This window comes from Procambarus clarkii, chromosome 69 (genome assembly GCF_040958095.1).
Source record: "Procambarus clarkii isolate CNS0578487 chromosome 69, FALCON_Pclarkii_2.0, whole genome shotgun sequence".
NCBI lineage: Eukaryota > Metazoa > Arthropoda > Malacostraca > Decapoda > Cambaridae > Procambarus > Procambarus clarkii.
Genome location: NC_091218.1, coordinates 25,176,463 through 25,197,610, shown reverse-complemented (window position 1 = coordinate 25,197,610; position 21,148 = coordinate 25,176,463). Strand labels below are relative to the sequence as shown.

The 21,148-nt window shown below is 40.8% G+C and overlaps 1 protein-coding gene across 13 annotated transcripts in view; it reads right to left on the bottom strand.

Moving 5' to 3' along the window:
- RhoGAP71E (Rho GTPase activating protein at 71E) overlaps positions 1 to 21,148 on the bottom strand; it is a 136,638-nt gene that overhangs the window by 102,069 nt on the left and 13,421 nt on the right. For 5 of the 13 annotated variants that reach the window (XM_045765213.2, XM_069311278.1, XM_069311277.1 and 2 more), the window contains exon 4: positions 2,805 to 3,125. The exons of 4 other annotated variants lie outside the window; for them this stretch is intronic. In XM_045765213.2, the coding sequence (XP_045621169.1) occupies positions 2,805 to 2,923 (119 nt within the window). In that variant the 5' untranslated portion in view covers positions 2,924 to 3,125. Of the gene's footprint in view, positions 1 to 2,804; positions 3,126 to 9,412; positions 9,559 to 10,104; positions 10,252 to 17,783; positions 17,892 to 21,148 lie in introns of those variants that run through there. 4 more of the 13 variants (XM_069311272.1, XM_069311275.1, XM_069311273.1 and 1 more) reach the window with 4 other exon arrangements.

Genomic DNA, 21,148 nt, shown 5'->3' with positions numbered 1-21,148 from the left:
AATGGGGGCGTGCCAATACACGTCCAGGAGGTCCAGAGACACCATCCAAGACTCCGCCTCCAAAAGAAGCCAGACCTGGGACAGAGTGGTCATCCAAAAGAAGAGAAGAGGAATCCAGTGATTCAGACGGGACAAGTCCAGAATAAACTGAAGAGCCACACAGTCTCGTTTCGACACTGGAAACGAGCGAGAAACCCACTCGAGGGACGAAGTCATCTTGACCACACCCAAGCGCACCCACTCCAGGATGACCTGAAGGAATGCAGGGGAAGAAGCCAGCCCCTCCCCCTTTCTTTGCGTCTTTCGCAATTTGCGATGCGCCTTTCAAGAAGCCAACTAATGCACAGAGAGAGCACCACGCCGAACATACAAAGATGGCTCAGGAAGAGGCACACGCACAGAAGCTGGCACCTCGATCTGCAGAGACCTGAACCCTGGCACGACCTTTCTGGGAATCGCAAGAACGCCCACTCCAGATCACCAACAAATCAGAAAGAGAATGGCATCTAACAGAAGCCACCTGCAAAACTGAGTAACAACCGAGTCTGAAAATAATAACAGACAAAAAAGAAGACGAAAACCTAAGAGCCACGGCCCATGTCAAATGAAGAGAGTAAGGACGGCATGCCGTCACGCGAGGTAAGAGGCAAAAAACCACACACACACACACAACCTCCTGGAGGATAGAAGTATTCAGCTTCAGCAATGCCGCCGACATTCTAGCAGCCAAGGCCAATGGCCCAGACAATGGCCTGGCACTAAGCACCTCCACAAGACAGTCCGAGAACAGCTCATGAAGGGAAAAAAACGCAGGACCGAGGCCAATTGCCCACGAGCACAAAGATCCTCTGCAACCAAGGCAGTCAAAAGGAATGGAACCTGGGCATGCAACTGGAGCAAGTCAACAGGGGCATAACTGCACTCATTGAGGTGCTCAAAAGCACCCCCCACCCAGTTAAACCTGCAATACCGTAGTAAGCTTCTGCCAATCAAGCAGAAAAACCCATGCCATGCCCCAAGCAAAAAGAAAGGGCATTCTGCAAGCTAGAAGACACCGGAACCTAACAACACACCCAATAACCCAATACTGTACAAGGAAGAAGAACCAAACTCAAAACAGACCGGGTCCATCACAGAGGCAATGTCCGGGTCTCGCAAGACCCAGACTGCGGACCCGGACTTGCACCAAGGGCCTCCCGAACCTCCGCAGGGAAAATCTGAGAGGTAGAAAACCTCCAGAAAGACGAAGCCGGAATCCAAAGGAACCCAGAAACAAACCCATATTAAATTTGTACAAGGAAGGGGGATACAAAAACCCCAATCCTTGCAACAACAGACTCCGCTCCAAGGGCATCAAAGCCCAGGCAGGATCAAAAGGGACCAGGCCGCCTTCTCCTCAGCCCTGGAAGCCTCCAAACCAGGCTCAGGTGCAGAACTCTCCCCAACACCCTCCACCCTTGAAGAAAAAGAGAGATGACAAACAGAAAAGGCATCAAAGAAAGGGGCCCGCAGCATCCCATTCGATGGGTTTTAGGGTCCCTAAAACTAAAACGAGGCAGCCCCGGGGAAGTCGAGCGGGTTACCAACCAGCAACTTAAACCTTGCGTGCAATGCACAAAGCCGGTTGAACCCTGTATGTTAACTGGACAAACTGGCCCCTGTGAAGGGAGCAACCATAGAAGGCCCAGAGGAGGACTGCCATACTGAATCTAGGTATCACCTAATAGGAACACTGGCAGCCTCCCAACAGGCAATAAAGTAACTAAAAGGTGGAAAAGAACCCCAAGGAAACACCACAACCCAGGAGGCCAGAAAGAGAAATGTCTGCTGCAGTTCTGCAAGCAGTACAGCACTAACAACCACCACTCTCTATTTCGGGCCAACCAAAAGCACCAAGACCTAAGCAGCACAAAGACCTTGGTGAGGCAGAAGCCAAGCAACCGCTACCCCTACGGGAGTAGGAACCCAAAGGCCCCAAGGAAGAGAACCCTGGAACCTAAGGGGTGTAATCACAGGGGGCTTGGGGAAGGGAGCCCTAAGCGCATGCAGCAATTAGTACAAAACTCCTGGCCACCTCACCCACACACAGCAGGAACCACCACCACCCGGCTGAAAAGCCTGTCAGGCAACTCAGACCAAAGTAGACATCCACCCCATATAGCATAAGTCGACAAACTTGTGGTCCAGCGGCCAAGGCCGGGGGGGGGGGATCGTGCAAGCTCTCAGTGTGATAACATGTTTCTTGTTTGCCTTGGGGGGAGTTTCTAGCCTCTGTTCAATCTCAGATTGCAATTTTCCTACCAGTTGGGGTATGTTTTGGGGGACCAACCTTTCTGGGTGTCTAACCCCAGTCGATGGCAGACACGAATACTTTCATACAAGGGAGTTTCATAGACCATTGCACCCTGCGCCTCTTTGTGGGGACCAAGTTCTGGCTATTGGTCCCCAGTAGGCATGACAATTCCATATGACTAATAACAGAAAATATCAGTTCAGTAGCTTCAGGGAGCCGACAAGGCTTCCCCACAGAAAATAATGTATTTAAGCTATATCTTTAAAAATATACACACGGTTAATACTGTATACAACAGTTCAATTTTTTTATTACAAAGTTGCTCAAGCAGGAAATTTACAAAAATACTCTCGAAAGCAATTATAGTAGTACCCACCACTAAAAATAAGAACTAGAGTGAGCACTGGAGAACCCTCACCATAAGCTTTTGTACAAAGTGCAACAAAGCAGATGGCCACTAACAATAACTCAAGTGTGTCGACTGTGATCGCTCAAAACATTTCAGTAATACCTGCCAATTGTCCAATATGGGGGGTAGGGGTGAATGCATGGTGAGCATGGTATGGGTGGATCTGAGGGAGGGCACCACAAGTCCCCACCAGCTCCCACTCGCTGCAGCATCATCTTCATCCAGAAATTGCCCTTAAACACACGCCTCTGTTGTTTCCTTTAAATTTCTTGTGAAACACCAATATGCTCACACTACTTCAGTTTGTTTCACTTTTTTATCCATGGTATATTCAATGGCACTTATGGGTGACCTTACTCATTCATATTCCAGGGTGTCATGCCTTAACAATGTCCTCTGATTGCCATGTAATCAATCATCACACTGAGAATATGACATGAAAATATTAATAGTAAAGATGTAGCTCAATGTAAAAAAGCAGAGTTACATTTAAGAAGACTATAGCAAAATGATAACAAAATTAATAAGAGCCTGCCTTACAGAAATATGCATAAATCTATATAAAGTTAAAGAAATATTAGATTGTCTTCTTAATGTTAATGATGTAAAAATTATATAAAACTAAAAAAAAGAGTCAAATAAAAAATGATTTAATACTATCTGAAAACAAAAATCTCATAATAAAAAATTATAAATGCATGCACATGCCCACACACTACTTATAGCATAACCCTGTGCTGCGCAAACAGAGAAAACTTGGTCGGTGGGAAACTGCGCAAACAGAGAAAACTTGGTCGGTGGGAAACTGCACCAACCGAGAAAACGCCTTTTGAATTTCATACCCATTCAAAATGCGTGCGCAGTAGATTGTGTACGAAATGGACTCTTGGGACCTCCAGTGAGAGGCAGCCATCTTGGAAAAAAATTCCCTGGATGTTCTAGGGCTGCTGGCTAGCTTAGTACTGAGTGAGCAACTATGGGTGGTGCACGCGCCTCTGCCTCCCAAACACCTGCCTGACACGGTGTTGAAAGATCGTTCTTTGTCGGTGAAATTCAGACCTTATTGTTTGAGGAACAGAAGGGTCATAATATTGATGAAGCTAGGCACAATAAGGACCTAACACAAAGGTTGGATGTAAGCGATACAGCACCGATGAGGACGATACAGCGAGCGTATCCAGTTGTAGCTCTGAGTGCCTCCCTTACCCACCCATGTAATCTCCAATTTTTATAGATGATAATAGATGAATCATTTTTTGGGTTCAGTGATGATGCATCTGATACAAGTAGCATAGATGACCAGTGTTAGTGGCTTCCATGGTGGTGTTTTCCATACATATTTCCAAGAATAGCCGAATCTCTTCCCGATTGACTGAATCTCTTCCAAAATGACTGAATTTCTTCTAGTGAGTGCCCTTACAAAACGATCTTTTCAAGACTACCTTACGCTTCACAAGCTTGGCTACATACCATTTACAGGTACTAAAGCCAAGGGTGTAATTGAGTGCATTATTTGCAAGTACAGTGGTACCTCGGAATGCGATTGTCCCTGTATGCGAGGTTTTCGGAAGGCGAGCAGTATTTACTCCAAAAATTTGTCTCAGAAGGCGAGGGTTACTTCGGGACGCGAGTTTGTTGATACGCGTACAGGCTGACCTAGCGCGTGGTGGTTCGGCGATCGTCGCCCCTCCGCCCCTCAGTTTACCATTGTCTCGCGCTCAGTGACTACCCCCACATCAATTCTTCTCGCGGATTTTCAGTGTTTTGTTGGATTTTTGGTGATTTGTCTATACAATTTGTTATTATATATCTCACCATGGGTCCCAAGAAAGTCAGTGGTAAGGATAAAGGCCAGAAAGCTCATGTGAGGATGACAATAGAGGAGAAACAAGAGATCATTCGGAAGCATGAGAACGGTACACATGTTGTTGAACTTTGTAGGCAGTACAACAAAGCCACATCAACAATATGCACTATACTTAAGAAGAAAATAAGATTATGGGTGCTAAAGTGGCAAAAGGAGTAAGAACATTAACGGCACAAAGACCACAAATACTTGAAGAAGTGGAAAAGTTGTTATTAATTTGGATACACGACAAGGAGTTGAGGGGTGATAGTGTTTCGGAGGCCATTATTTGTGAGAAAGCCAGGGTGTTGCACGAAGACCTTCTAAAGAATACCCCTGCAACGAGTGATGCAGATAAGAAAGAGTTTAAGGCAAGCAGGGGCTGGTTTGAAAAATTTAGAAAGAGAAGTGGTATCCATAGTGTTACAAGGCATGGGGTTATGTGATGTGATTATGGAAGGGGACTCCCCTTCCAAACAGTAACTCCTCTCCTCCTCCCCCCTCCTCACCATCTTCCATACGCCTACAGCACTCGACAGCAAGGTAAGTAATAACTGGAACACAGTTTTGTAGGTTTATTTAGATGAATTAGGTAAATTAGGTATAAAAATTTAGTTTGATGTGGGGTTTTTGGGGTAGTCAGGAACGGATTAATTCATTTCCCTTTATTCCTTATGGGGAAATTAACTTCGGAATGCGAGTTTTCGGAAGGCGAGGCATCTCCAGGAACGGATTAAACTCTTATTCTGAGGTATGCCTGTACACAGAACGAAGAAACAAAGCGAAAATCTACCTTTACCTTGTGCAACGAGAGTGAAGTCGCGCTGTGTATCATGAACTGCTTCGTTGATTATCACTCACTTCCAAAATACTGAGTGTGTAATACAGTGTTACTTCGTAAATAGTGTGTGAAACTGAACATATTATAATTTTAGTGAATTTTTAACAAGTAATTTCGACAATAATCATTTATTGTGGACACATTACTGACACACGTATCACAATTCCATGGAGCATTATGAACATCCCACAGTATACATATTGTAAAGGACAGAAAAATGCATCATATACGATAAAAAAAAAAAACGCATTGGAAATACATAGAACAAATAATTGAAAATATATTTGTGGCAACTCGCGTTGCTTGAATGGCACGCACGACTGCCTCTGGGAACTTCACGCCAGGGTGACCAGCCCATCATGCACCCCCCCCCCTTCTCTATGACCCCACAGCCAAAGTAAGTGGAATTTTTTAGTTTTTTTTACATGTACGTGTTCAGAACAATGTTCAATGTATGTCCGTTCATTGGAACGGATTAATTCCTTTACCATTATTTCTTATGGGGAAATTAGCTTCAGGTTACAAGTTTTCGGGTTACGAGCTGTCTCCAGGAACGGATTAAACTCTTAAACCGAGGTACCCTTGTAAATTGTCAAGCATTCTTAACGTCAAGATGTGTGGCATCAATCAAGAAGATGAACAACAAGATAGGTTGATGTTTCTAGTTGAATATTTAATAATTATATGTGAGAAGGCAATTCAAATTATGTTGTTTGTACTATAAAAATAGTTGGAAATTGTCACTTTTGGACTCAGAGGTGGAAAAGTAACATTATCCGGAACATGTGATTATCCAGCTGGAGGGTCCTTCCCATATAGCCTGGATAATCGAGACGAGACAGTATATCAGACAAATGTAAAACAGAACCAGGCCTTTTCTATAAATTCATTAAAAGCAAGTTGCAGGTAAAGGATAATATCCAGAGGTTGAAAATTGGAAACAGACTCCTGAAAAATGAAAAGGAAATGTGTGAAACATTAAACGAAAAATTCCAAAGTGTGTTTGTACAAATTGAAATCATCAGAGAACCAGACACAATAAGACTTCTAGAGAACAACAAAGAGCACATAGAGGAATCTAGAGATAAAATGGAAAATATGCTCAAGGAGTTAAGTAAGAACAAAGCAGTTGGCCCAGATGAAGTTTCACCATGGGTTATGAGAGAATGTGCATCTGAGCTCAGCATTCCACTTCACCTGATTTTTCAGGCTTCCCTGTGTACAGGAGTTGTAGCAGACGTGTGGGAAAAAGGCTAACATAGTTACAATCTACAAAAGTGGCGGCAGGGAAGACACCCTCAATTATAGACTTGCATCATTGACAAGTGTAATAGTCAAAGTATTGGAAAAAATAATTAAAACTAAATGGATAGAACACCTGGAGACAAACAATATAATATCAGACAGACAGTATGGTTCTCGATCTGGAAGTTCCTGTGTAACAAATTTACTCAGTTTCTATGATCGAGTCACAGATTTTACATGAAAGATATGGTTGGGTTGACTGCATCTATCTAGACATAAAAAAAAGGCTTTTGACAGTTCCATATAAGAGGTTGTTCTGGAAACGAACACATTAGAGGGGTGACAGGTAAGCTGCTAACATGAATGAAAATTTTTCTGATGGATAGAAAAATGAGGGCAGTAATAAGGGGAAGTGTATCGGACTGGAGAAATGTCACAAGCGGAGTACCACAGGGTTCAGTTCTTGCACCAGTGATGTTCATTGTGTACATAAACGATCTATCAGATGGAATACAGAATTTTATGAACATGTTTGCTGATGATGTTAAGATAATAGAGAAGATAAATAACTTAGATGATTATCATACCCTTCAAGAAGATCTGGACAAAATAAGTATATGGAGCACCACTTGGCAAATGGAATTTAATGTAAATAAATGCCAAGTTATGGAATGTGGAATAGGAGAACACACACACCCAAACAACCTATAAATTATATGAGAAATCTTTAAAGAAGTCTGATAAAGAAAGATCTAGGGGTGAATCTAGATAGAAAACTATCACCTGAGGATCACATTAAGAACATTGTGCGAGGGGCCTATGCTACACTTTCTAACTTCAGAATTGCTTTTAAATACATGGATGGCGAAATACTAAAGAAATTGTTCGCGACTTTTATTAGACCAAAGCTGGAATATGTAGCAGTTTTAAATTCTTACTAATCAAAACTTCCAGATCCCTTTCGCAATCTGACTTCACAATCTCAACACCATCTAGCTCATATCTTGTAACTATCATCATTACCTAGCCGCAAAACCTTACATTTGTCAACTGCATCTGCCAATCTTTTGACCATTTCAAAACCCTATTAAGATCATCTTGAAGTGATAGCGAGTCTTTTTCAGTGTTTATTTCTCTCCCGATTTTTGTATCATAAGGCAAATACGACACTCGGATTTATTAATCGAAGCATTAGTAACAAGACACCTGGTGTTGTTCTTCAGCTATATCTTGCTCTGGTTAGGCCCCGTTTAGATTGTGCAGTTAAGTTTTGGTTGACATACTATAGAATGGATATAAATTCACTTAAACGCATCCAGCGTAGGATGACAAAGTTAATCCCCCAAATTAGAAACATGTCATATGAAGAAAGATTAACAAAGCCTAAATTGTATTCACTGGAAAGACCGATTACAGACCGATAGCACTAACATCACACATCAGAGTCTTTGAGAGAGTGCTAAGAAGTACAAAACCACAAAATACATGGAATCACAGCATCTCCATAACCCTGGACAACATGGTTCCAGAACTGGGCGCTCTTTCCTATCACAGTTGCTGGACCACTATGACATGGTACTAGATGCCATGGAAAACAAACAAAACGCTGATGTAATTTACACACGGTCCGTCTAATTACCAGAAGCTTCACAAAGCTTCCTGGCAATACGTTACTAATGAATATATATGATATATTTACTCATTATAATGTTGGCACTGAATGTACAACACGAAAAAACATAATTTTAATCTGAAAAAGTATCTTTTTATAAAGAAATTAGACGAAAATAAAGAGTTGGTGACGCCAAATCAAGTCGACAATCCAAGCGTCGGTTAGGTTAGGTTAGGTTAGGTTAGGTCAGCCTAACCTAACATATCATATTTATTCATTACTAACGTATTGCCAGGAAGCTTTGTGTAGCTTGTGGTAATTAGACGGACCCTTTACACAGATTTTGCAAAAGCCTTCAACAAATGTGACCATGGTGTTATTGCACATAAAATGCGTTCAAAAGGAATTACCGAAAAAATAGGCAGATGGACCAACGATTTCCTGACTAATAGAACCCAATGTGTAATAGTCAACAAAATCAAATCCGGTCCATCAACCATGAAGAGCTCAGTCCCCCAGGATACTGTGCTTGCTCCAGTACTTTTTCTCATCCTCATATCGGACATAGACAAGGACACAACCTACAATACTGTATCATCCTTTGCAGATGACACTAGGCTTTTTATGAGAGTAGACAACATAGAGGACATGGAAAACCTCTAGTCAGATGTAAATGAGATCTTTCTATGGGCTACAGAAAATAATATGGTGTTTAACGAAGATAAGTTCCAGCTCATGCTCTACGGAAAAAAGGAAAATATAAAAATGACAGCCCCTTTCAAAGCTAGAGAAATGGCTGACCTGGAGATCGTGCAGATATCCTTTACTGCTAGAATCCACTCAGTAAAGCATCTAAACTATTGGAACCGACTAAAGAGCCTAAATCTGTATTCTTTTGAGGGCAGGCGGGAGATACACATAATAATTTACACGTGGAAAATAGTAGAGGGGCTGGTCCCAAACCTGCACACAGAAATAACATCACATGAGACCAGAAGACATGGCAGGACGTGCAGAATACCCTCATTGAAAAGCAGAGGTGCAACAGGTACTCTGAGGGAGAACTCTATCAACATCAAGAGGCCCGAGGCTGTTCAACACCCTTCCACTTCACATAGGGACATAACTGGCTGACCCCTCAGTGTTCAAGAGAACTTGACAAGCACCTCCAAAGGATACCTGATCAACCAGGCTGTGATTCATATGTCAGGCTGCGAGCCGTGTCCAACAGCCTGGTTGACCAGTCAAGCAACGAGGAGGCTGGTCGACGACCAGCCGCGGGGCCGCTAAGCCCCGGAATCACCTCAAGGTAACCTCAAGGTAACCTCAAGGTCAAGGCACGAAAAAGCAAGAGTTAGAGGTGACATTTAAGTTCAAGTATTCTTATTGATACAAGAAAAAATACATCTCAAAGGGATAGAGGCCATTTCTACCCCTCTACTTCTAGTCTTTCAAGGGGCACACAAATTCAGTGAATACAAATCATGCTCTTCCTTACTTTCTTCTATGCACGTTTCACTTTCCATTTCACCACCACCATCTTCACCCCGTCTACTCTCCATAGCTATTTTTTCTAAAAATTTTTAATCCTCTTGTCTAGTTTTTTTAGATATTCCAATATTTGGGTACCAACCTTCAAGTTCATTATATTGTCCTGAACCTTGTCTCCACAAGGTTTCATTTTTCATCTGCATTACCTAATTTCCAGCCTCACCCTTTACCAAGGCAACAACATGGCTTCTTTTTCACCACGAACACTGCCTCTTTGCCCAAACAACACTATCATTGTTGAGAAGAAGATAATCAAGATCCAAATAAGTTGGATACTTAGAAACTATGACCTTAGTGTACATCATACCTTCTTCCGGAGTAACCATTACAATATTCTTAAACCCAACCGCCGTTAGGTGTTCCCCGGCCTTTTCTGTCCCAACTGTTATTACCCAAGTGTAGTTACAGGATGAGAGCTACGCTCGTGGTGTCCCATCTTCCCAGCACTCTGTCATATAACGCTTTGAAACTACTGACGGTCTTGGCCTCCACCACCTTCTCCCCTAACTTGTTCCAACCGTCTACCACTGTTTGCGAAAGTGAATTTTCTTATATTTCTTCGGCATCTGTGTTTAGCTAGTTTATATCTATGACCTCTTGTTCTTAAAGTTCCAGGTCTCAGGAAATCTTCCCTATCGATTTTATCAATTCCTGTTACTATTTTGTATGTAGTGATCATATCACCTCTTTCTCTTTGTGTCTTCTAGTTTTGGCATATTTAATGCCTCTAACCTCTCCTCGTAGCTCTTGCCCTTCAGTTCTGGGAGCCACTTAGTAGCATGTCTTTGCACCTTTTCCAGTTTGTTGATGTGCTTCTTAAGATATGGGCACCACACAACCGCTGCATATTCTAGCTTTGGCCTAACAAAAGTTGTTAACAATTTCTATAGTATATCGCCATCCTTGTATTTAAAAGCAATTCTGAAGTTAGAAAGCGTGGCATAGGCTCCTCGCACAATATTCTTTATGTGGTCCTCAGGTGAATGTGTAATTACCTAAGGTAGTTACAGGATGAGAGCTACGCTCGTGGTGCCCCGTCTTCCCAACAATCTTTGTCATATAACGCTTTGAAACTACTGACGGTCTTGGCCTCCACCACCTTCTCCCCTAACTTGTTCCAACCGTCTACCACTCTGTTTGCGAAAGTGAATTTTCTATATATTTTCTTATGTAGGGCCGGTGAACACCCTCCTTGAATAGTGGTTCATATTAAAAAAACTCTTTAGCCAAACGAACCGTCCACTCCAGCTTTTGACGAAAGTTCAGTTGGCACGTTGTAGGGAACAGCCTCTTCCTTCTATTAGGGAATAACAACCTCTTTCTTCTATTAACCTGCGTCTTTTGCGTCCTACTGAGTAGGATTTTATTTTTTTGGTCGCTTCGTTATTTCATTTTCACTGTCACTGTCTTGCTGTCTGTGAATATTTCGCCGTTTATTTCTGTTCATTACTACTTGATAAGGCCTGGTATCATCTTGTCTGTCATCCTCACTCATATTCTTCAGGCCCAGTGCAGGATCGTCAAGGGGCGACATGAATATCAGGGTTGCCAGATCCAAATTTCTGAAAGTAGCGAGCTGACGGTCTAAAAGTAGCGAATTTGTAATAATAGCCCAATTTTTTGTTTAGTGACTAATACGGGTTTCAAAGTAATATATTATGATATATAGAGTATATAAACGATTTTAATTGTTTTGTTAATATTATCTCTGCATATATATATTTAATCAATATGATAATAGGATAACTTATCTATTTACTGAATGAAGCCTAATGGGTGTGGAGTCCTTCCACGTCTTTACAGTTGAAGATTATCAAGATCTTGATCTGCATCCACAACCTCGTACTTGTATATTGCAGACTCATATTTAAGCATTGACATGAGTGGTTCAAATGACGAGCAACCAGTTATATATTCTTCAAGATCTGTTTTAATTCTCAAGATTGATGTCAAAAGCTCAAGTCCCATTCGATTTCTCAGTTTAGTTTTCACAGACGTTAAGAACATAAGAACAATCGCAACTGCAGAAGGCCTATTGGCCCATACGAGGCAGCTCCTATTTATAACCCCCCAATCCCAGTCATATACATGTCCAACTCACGCTTGAAACAATTACGGGACCCCACCTCCACCAGTTACGCGGTAATTGGTTCCACAAATCAACAACCCTGTTACTGAACCAGTATTTACCTAAGTCTTTCTTAATTCTATACTTATTCAATTTATACCCATTGTTTCGTGTTTTGTCTTGTGTTGATACTGGTACTTTTAATACATTATTAATATCCTCTTTGTTATGTCCATTTATCCGCTTGTACACCTCTATCATGTCCAGGGTTGCCAGATTGGGTTAAAAGTAGCGAATTGGGCTACTTTTGAGAGCCCCGCGCTCCCAAATTTCAAATTTCGCTACTTGCGACTTTTTGGGCTAGTTTAAAAGCAAGTTGGGCAATTAATATTAAAAAATTCAATGATGATTATTTATGCTTTAATAATATAATGTGTACAAATCACAGCCGCATCCAACAGCCTGACTGACTAGACCACTTACCCCAGGAGGCCTGGTCCCAGACCAGCCCCCTGGGGACATTGATCCTAGGAACCTTCGAAAGAAAAAGTAACCGCAAGGCAAGGTAATCCTCCCCAGGGGCCATAGATTTCCCAACCTTAATTGTCATTAATACTTCATCCCAAAATCTACACCTGGTTAAACAGATCTTTATTAAGGGGAGAAAGTTATCTAGAAATTTCCAGATTGATAAATGATTGTAAAGATCCTTTACAGTTAATACCTTTGTCAGGAAGACGATGGTTGGTAAGGAGCGGTAGTGTAAAGCGGCTGTTAGATCAGTGGGGTTCTCTAACAACTCATTACCAAATAGCTTTTTTCCTCTTGTGATAAATATGTTGCAAGGCAACTATTTTCAATGTACGCTGATCCCTCCAATAAGCTATATTTCACATGTCTAAAACAAATCCTAAATGATTTTGAAACGATGAATTGACTATCAAAAAGAAGAAGCAGATTAGTATAGCCTTCACACTGTCTTAGAAAACTTCACTCTTGGAATATTCGGAAGAATCGTGCATCCTCATCATGTAAAGTTTCATGTTAATTTGGACTACAATTCTATGTATCTGCCCCTGGAGAAAGTTAATTGGTTACGAATTTTCAACACTTCGGGCCACTAACAGACAAAACAATTTTATAACCCAGGAAAAGTTTCAAAATATTCAAGAAAGATGCGATAATTTTTTAGTGAAAGCTTGCAAATAGCTTCTTTCTCGTATTCTTAGTAATGTTGAAACTTTAAAAAAGGTGAAAAATCTGTCACCTGTCATATGCCTTAGCCACACATGGCCACCATTTTCAGAACTCCCATTAGTATTAGCTGACCAATCTAAGCTTAGTGAAATTGAAAGTCAGTGGCCAGTCATCTGACATAATGCGAGCAGTGATCAGAAGCACTGGAAAACTGGAGAAATGCCACTAGTAGAGTGCTCTTTATGCTCTTTAAATGGCAAACTGGCAAATGCTCTTTAACGTCGATAAATGCATGACCTTACATGTAGGGCATAACAAACCACGTCATAATTGCCAAACTGACAGCACTACCATACAGCAGATAGATGAAGAAAAGGACTTTAGAATCAGAATCCATCATTCACTAAAAGTTGCACAAGTGGAAGCGGCAGTAAAAAAAGCAAACCAATCCTTGGGAATAATCAAGTGTATCTTTACCTAATAGGAAAAGAAAGTAGTTGTTCAATTGTACAAGTTTCTGGTGTGCCCCCACATGGATTATTGCATCCAGACATGGAGACCTCATCTTTGGAAAGACATAGCTGCTTTGGAGAAGGTGCAACACCGGGCAACAAAAGTCACACCACAGCTTAGTCATATCTCGTATCAGGAACAGTTGAGGGCCACTGGGCTAACAACACTGCAGACCAGGCATGACAGGGCAGATCTCAAAGAAATCTTCAAAATACTTTTTGAGGTATATACAAGAGTTGTTACATTCTTGTACAGCCACTAGTACGCGTAGCGTTTCGGGCAGGTCCCTGGAATACGATCCCCGCCGCGAAGAATCTTTTTTTCATCCAAGTACACATTTTACTGTTGCATTAAACAGAGGCTACAGTTAAGGAAGTTAGTTACTGTACTAAACAATTTAGACAATGTCGATCCCGACACTTTCTTAAAAAAAAAAATCAGATGTAACACGAACGAGGATCAACGGGTTCAAGTTCAACAAGTCACAATGTAGGACAGAAAACAGGAGATGCCTTTTCACCCATAGGGTTGTAAACCCGCGGAACTGCCTTCGCGCCAAAGCCGTAAACGCTAAAAGTTTGCTGGGTTTTAAAATACAGATAGAAAAGATCATCAGGGCTGATCTGGCGTGTTGTCAAAATACCTTTGACAACCTGCCAGCTTTTTATCCTCATCGAGGCAACTAGTACTGTACTGTGAAGCATTTGAAACTCCTGCAAGTACATGGTGCTCACATTCTTTCTCAGGTCTCCAGTAAAGGATGTGTGGGCACCCCCTAATTGGTTCCCCAGTTTAAAATGTAAGAGAAATAGAAAGAATAACTTCAGTTACAGTATTTGTAAATTGAATTATATGATATTTAGGTGGTAGCTCAAAATTTCTTAGATGAAGGATAATGTAGTGGATATTATGTTAAGATGATATTGTGTTTTTTATACTTCATAGCAGTTTCCAGTTGTTATGCTTGTTATTTTAGAGTTTATTGCTGACACAATGTTGGTAAAATATATCAGTATAAAAAATGGTTTGGAGCAAGGGTGTGGGTGGTGCAGGTTGTGACACGCCAGAGCAACAGGCTGTGGAATGTGTGCTACTCAGTTCCATGCAACCTAACTCTCTTGTCCCTTCCACACTGTCACTTGAGACCCCCGTCCTGTCACTCTTGCTCCTGTCTTGCCACTTTACCCTTGAGTGCTTCATTTACACATTGTAATAACTGTCATATTCTACGAATATGAGTTAATTTCAATAATTTCAATATCCTAAGGAATTTTGGGGGGCAAATAGATTGAAAAGTCTTGGGGCATAGGGGGAAGCCGGTCTTGGAGCAAATCGTGAACCCAGCGATGTGTGATGTAAAGGAGGATTTGGATTCAAAATATATCTTATTTACATATATATTAAGCAAAGCACAGGAAAGTAGTATATCTTACAAATTGAGTAGATCAAATACAAATGACCCAAAATGGATAACAAAGGATCTGAAAAATCTTATAAGTAGAAAGAACATAAGAACAAAGGCAACTGCAGAAGGCCTATTGGCCCATACGAGGCAGCTCCTATCTATAACCACCCAATCCCACTCATATACATGTCCAACCAGCGCTTGAAACAATCGAGGAACCCCACCTCCACCACGTTATGCGGTAATTGGTTCCACAAATCAACAACCCTGTTACCGAACCAGTATTTACCCAAGTCTTTCCTAAATTTAAATTTATCCAATTTATACCCATTGTTTCGTGTTATCTTGTGTTGATACTTTTAATACCCTATTAATATCCCCCTTATGTTCATTCATTCACTTGTAAACCTCTATCATGTCACCCCTAACTCTTCGCCTATCAAACTATCTGCCAATTAGCGTAACGTTTATTGTGGGATAGTTACTTGAATCGATAATTGCATATAAGAACATAAGAATAAAGGTAACTGCGGAAGGCCTATTGGCCCATACGAAGCAGCTCCTATCTACATACAAAGATTAATCAGGTGTAATTGGCCTGTTATGTTGAACAGTGTCTTCTGTGTTGACATCGTTATGTTCTGGTCTTGTCCTTACTCTCATGGTGGGTAGAGTAAATAGTTCCGTGATTTGGGTGTTCATGGTAGGTTGTTCTATTCTTATGTGAATTGCTTCAAGAATTTGTAATCTTTTTGCATCTTGGGGTTTGTCTATTATACAGGTATTTTTGTTCAACATTTCTCTTGTTAGGGTGATGTCATGGGCTTGTCTCATGTGATTCCTGGGGACACCGGATTAAAGATGACAGGTCAAACGCCTCGTCAGCTCGGTCGACGTCATACCTATGTACTTACATTGAAGGTTATTTTAGAGTTTTACAATTTTAGAGTTACAAGATACGAGCTTGATGGTGTTGAGATTGCGAAGTCGGATTGCGAAAGGGATCTGGGAGTTATGATTAGTAAGAATTTAAAACAAAAGGATCAATGCATGAATGTTCGTAATAAGGCAAATATGACACTGGGATTTATTAATCGAAGCGTTAGTAACAAGACACCTGGTGGTGTTCTTCAGCTATATCTTGCTCTGGTTAGGCCCCATTTAGATTATGCAGTTCAGTTTTGGTCGTCATACTATAGAATGGATATGAATTCACTTGAACGTGTCCAGCGTAGGATGACTAACTTAATTCCCCAAATTAGAAATCTTTCATATGAAGAAAGATTAACAAAGCTTAACTCGCATTCACTGGAAAGGCGAAGAGTTAAGGGTGACATGATAGAGGTTTACAAGTGGATGAATGGACATAACAAAGGGGATATTAATAGAGTATTAAAAGTATCAGCACAAGACAGAACACGAAACAATGGGTATAAATTGGATAAATTTGGATTTAGGAAAGACTTGGGTAAATACTGGTTCGGTAACAGGGTTGTTGATTTGTGGAACCAATTACCGTGTAACGTGGTAGAGGTCCCTCGATTATTTCATGTGTGGGTTGGAAATGTACACGAGTGGGATTGGGTGGTTATAGATAGGAGCTGCCTCGTATGGGCCAATAGGCCTTCTGCAGTTACCTTTGTCTTATGTTGCAGGCGATGAGTCACAATAACGTGGCTACAAATAGCGAATTGCGCTACTTTTGAGAGCCCCGCGCTCCCAAATTTTTAATTTCGCTACTTGCTACTTTTTGGGCTAGTTTAAAAGCAAGATGTACTAATTTGGGCTATTAATGTTCTCCGTTACCAGTCTCCGTGGTGTAGTGGTAAGACACTCGCCTGGCGTTCCGCGAGCGCTATGTCATGGGTTCGTATCCTGGCCGGGGAGGATTTACTGGGCGCAATTCCTTAACTGTAGCCTCTGTTTAACACAACAGTAAAATGTGTACTTGGATGAAAAAACGATTCTTCGCGGCAGGGGATCGTATTCCAGGGACCATAGGATTAAGGACTTGCCCGAAACGCTACGCGTACTAGTGGCTGTACAAGAATGTAACAACTCTTGTATATATCTCAAAAAAAAGTTGAAGGAACGTTTGTCTTATGTTCTTATATGAGTGGGATTGGGTGGTTATTGATAGGAGCTGTGGCTTATATAGGCCAATAGGCCTTCTGCAGTTATTCACTGTAGAAGGCCTATTGGCGTTTCTTTATTCTTATGTGCTTAATAATAAGCTAAAACTGTCATCAGCCATTGTGTGTGTATAGATGTTAGAACATAAGAACAAAGGTAACTGCAGAAGGCCTATTGGCCCATACGAGGCAGCTCCTATTTATAACCACCCAATCCCACTCATATACTTGTCCAACCCGCGCTTGAAACAATCGAGGAACCCCACCTCCAGCACATTACGCGGTAATTGGTTCCACAAATCAACAACCCTGTTACTGAACCAGTATTTACCCAAGTCTTTCCTAAATCTAAACTTATCCAATTTATACCCATTGTTTCGTGTTCTGTCTTGTGTTGATAACACAAGTTTGTTTACATGTGATGTTTGTTTACAAAATTTTACATATATGCTAAATTTACAATCAACCACACTTCACTTAACAATTATTTTGAAGAACTACTGAGAATCATAATGCAATTTTGCTTTAGTTTTGCATTCACTTTCCACGTTCCTTGAGAAAGTTTGAAGTCCTTCACTATTACTTTGCACTATTGATTTTCTGTCTACTATACAATTGTTACATTACAATTAAGGACACCTGCACTTCAAATTACACGAGCATTAAAGTACCATGTTAAAGAGAAGGGGTAAGCAGGAGGCGCTGTAATGTACAACCAGCCTCCCTCACACCAACTAGTAAACTGAGCCCAGTTACCACATTCTCAATTCACACTCGGCTGAGGCTAACCTAAACTTACCACATGTCGCCACACGCTCCATCTATATACACGTGCAGAGGCTTTTTAAACTGCATACCTTGTGATACCCATAAGCAAGCATTTGAAGTAATGCTTCCATAACTGCCTACCAAGAGTTGAATTTTGTTCTTTGTCAATGAGTTCGTTAATAAACATATTGAAATTAAAATCAAATATAAGGTGTGGATGGAGCACTTGCCTGGTGATGGAATTGTGTAACAATATTATGGAGAGGTGACTATTCACACGAAGCGTTTGTCATCTCTATTATATATTGTTTTAGATTTAGCTACTCAGAACGAAATGTCCAAGTAGCACGGGTTATAATGAGCCTGTCAATCTCTATTATAATATATAACATAAGAACAAAGATAACTGCAGAAGGCCTATTGGCCCATACGAGGCAGCTCCTATCTATAACCACCCAATCCCACTCATATACATTTCCAACCCACGCTTGAAACAATCGAGGGACCCCACCTCCACCACGTTACGCTGTAATTGGTTCCACAAATCAACAACCCTGTTACCGAACCAGTATTTACCCAAGCCTTTCCTAAATCTAAACTTATCCAATTTATACCCATTGTTTCGTGTTCTGTCTTGTGTTTATACTTTTCATACTCCATTAATATCCCCTTTGTTATGTCCATTCATCCACTAGTAAACCTGTATCATGTCACCCCTAACTCTTTGCCTTTCCATTGAATGTAATTTAAGCTTTGTTAATCTTTCTTAATATGAAAGATTTCCAATTTGGGGAATTAACTTAGTCATCCTACGTTGGACACGTTCAAGTGAATTTATATTCATTCTATAGTATGGCGACCAAAACTGAACTGCATAATCTAAATGGGGCCTAACCAGAGCAAGATGTAACTGAAGAACACCACCAGGTGTCTTGTTACTAACACTTCGATTAATAAATCCCAGTGTCCTATTTGCCTTATTTCGAACATTCATGCATTGATCCTTTGTTATGAGGGAGCCGGTCGGCCGAGCGGACAGCACACTGGACTTGTGATCCTGTGGTCTTGGGGTCGATCCCAGGTGCCGGCGCGAAACAATGGGCAGAGTTTCTTTCACCCTATGCCTCTGTTACCTAGCAGTAAAATAGGTACCTGGGTGTTAGTCAGCTGTCACAGGCTTCTTCCTGGGGGTGGAGGCCTGGTCGAGGACTGGGCCGCGGGGACACTAAAGCCCCGAAATCATCTCAAGATATAATCTCAAGAAGATCCTTTGGTTTTAAATTCTTACTAATCATAACACCCAGATCCCTTTCGCAATCTGACTTCGCAATCTCAACACCATCCAGCTCGTATCTCGTAACCTTATGCACAGTAACCAGACCAGGCAATGTGATGTAGTCATTGCGCGAATTCGCCTTGGCTATAGACACATCTGGCAGGTTAGTGAGGCTGAGCCACTACCAGAATATTCAGATTGTAAACTCTGTGATAAACCTTTAATGCATTCACTAGAACACTATATTGATGAATGTGAAACCGTAAAGGACTTTAGACCTCCTGGCCTCTTGTACCACCAACTGTGTAACTATTTTATTGACTCAGGTGTTCTGGACGACATCCTAACAATTTACCCAAAATTTGCTTGTCCATTTTAAAGAATGAAGAACAATTTTTATTTATATTACTTCTAAGCTGTATCACTTATGAACCCATCCCTGCCCTTGTATGGCAGTGCACAATAGAAAGTTGTTTTCACATATCCATACATTAAAACATTGATTGTAATCATGATATATATGTGCTTCAGCCTACAGTTTAGACCTATTGTCTTATGTATGACCCTCTGTCCTGCGTGACAGTGAATACTAGCATTATCCTCACTTTAATAAGACTATCAAAATACAGTAAATCAAAATCCTCAGATTAGGCAAAATTGTAATTAATTTTGTCAATAAAGATGTTAATAATAATAATTGTAACTATCATCATTACCTAGCCTCAGAACTTAACATTTATCTGCATTAAACTGCATCTGCCATATAGCTGCAGACCTGTTTCAGTTTTTAATGGACCTATCATTTTCCTAATCTTTGTTCGAAATAACTGAAAAAAACTGAAAAAGACAAGATTTGTCTTTGCTTGCCCTGCTATTCGAACTTCATAGTACTGCTTAGTATCTGCAGACAACAAGCAGAACGCCTTGAAGGAAACCAACGTCGTCTATGCCTTCACATGCCCACTTGCGGACTGTAACCCCCAAAGAACTCAGTATATAGGCAAGACAACAACGTCTCTTTCTAGGCCCATGCACAAACAACAGGGCTCCATCAAGGAACATATCTCCTCTCACAACCAGATCATCACCAGAGAAATCTAAACAAGCAACACAGAAGTCATCAATAAATACAGGGATAGCAGGAGACTTGACATCAGCGAGGCACTACACATCAAAAAGTCAACACCAACAATCAACAGCCAATTAATGCACAACTATATTCTACCCACTTTAAGACCCCGAACCAATATGTTAGCAGCAAGAGGAAGTATGGGCCAAAAGGCCTTCTGCAGTTACTTCCATTCTTATGTTCTCATACCCATTGTTTAGTGTTCTGTCTTCTGTTTCACCTCATCCAAAACTTTTGTGCCATATCACCTCACCCAAAACGAGTGTATGAGTGTATTTTGTGTGTAAACTAAGTCTTTGAAAATGTAATAAGGAATTACAAAACGCATTCAGGCATTAGACCAGGAATAAAAAGAATAATATTGGAAAGTTACTTTATCAATTACCCTCGACAGTGAAGAAGAACATAAGAAATATTGATTAGATTCGTGTTAGAATTATTAATCTTACCCTTTTGGTCATATTCAACAACATTTATATATGTATACATACTTGCGAACAAGCCTGAATGGTCCCCAGGCATATATGCAACTGAATGTATAATACTGGTGTATACTGGCAGCAGGTTTTCATTTAAACATGTTTCATTGAATATGACTGCATATTCTGTATTGATTATTTTCTTGTTTAGGACTTTTATCCCTCTGACTAGTGCTCTAGCATCTTGGTTAAATTGGAAGAGGATTTCTGCAAATGTCATCTTTGTTCAAGGTGAAGAAAAAAATTGATTAACTGTCGAGTATATTACACTTATTATAAATTTACACGGTCCATTCTAAAATGAAGGGACAATGCTAGGTGTATTGAATTTATACAATAAGGGGAGGTCAGGTACATAAAACAAAAAGGCGAGGAGTACATCGT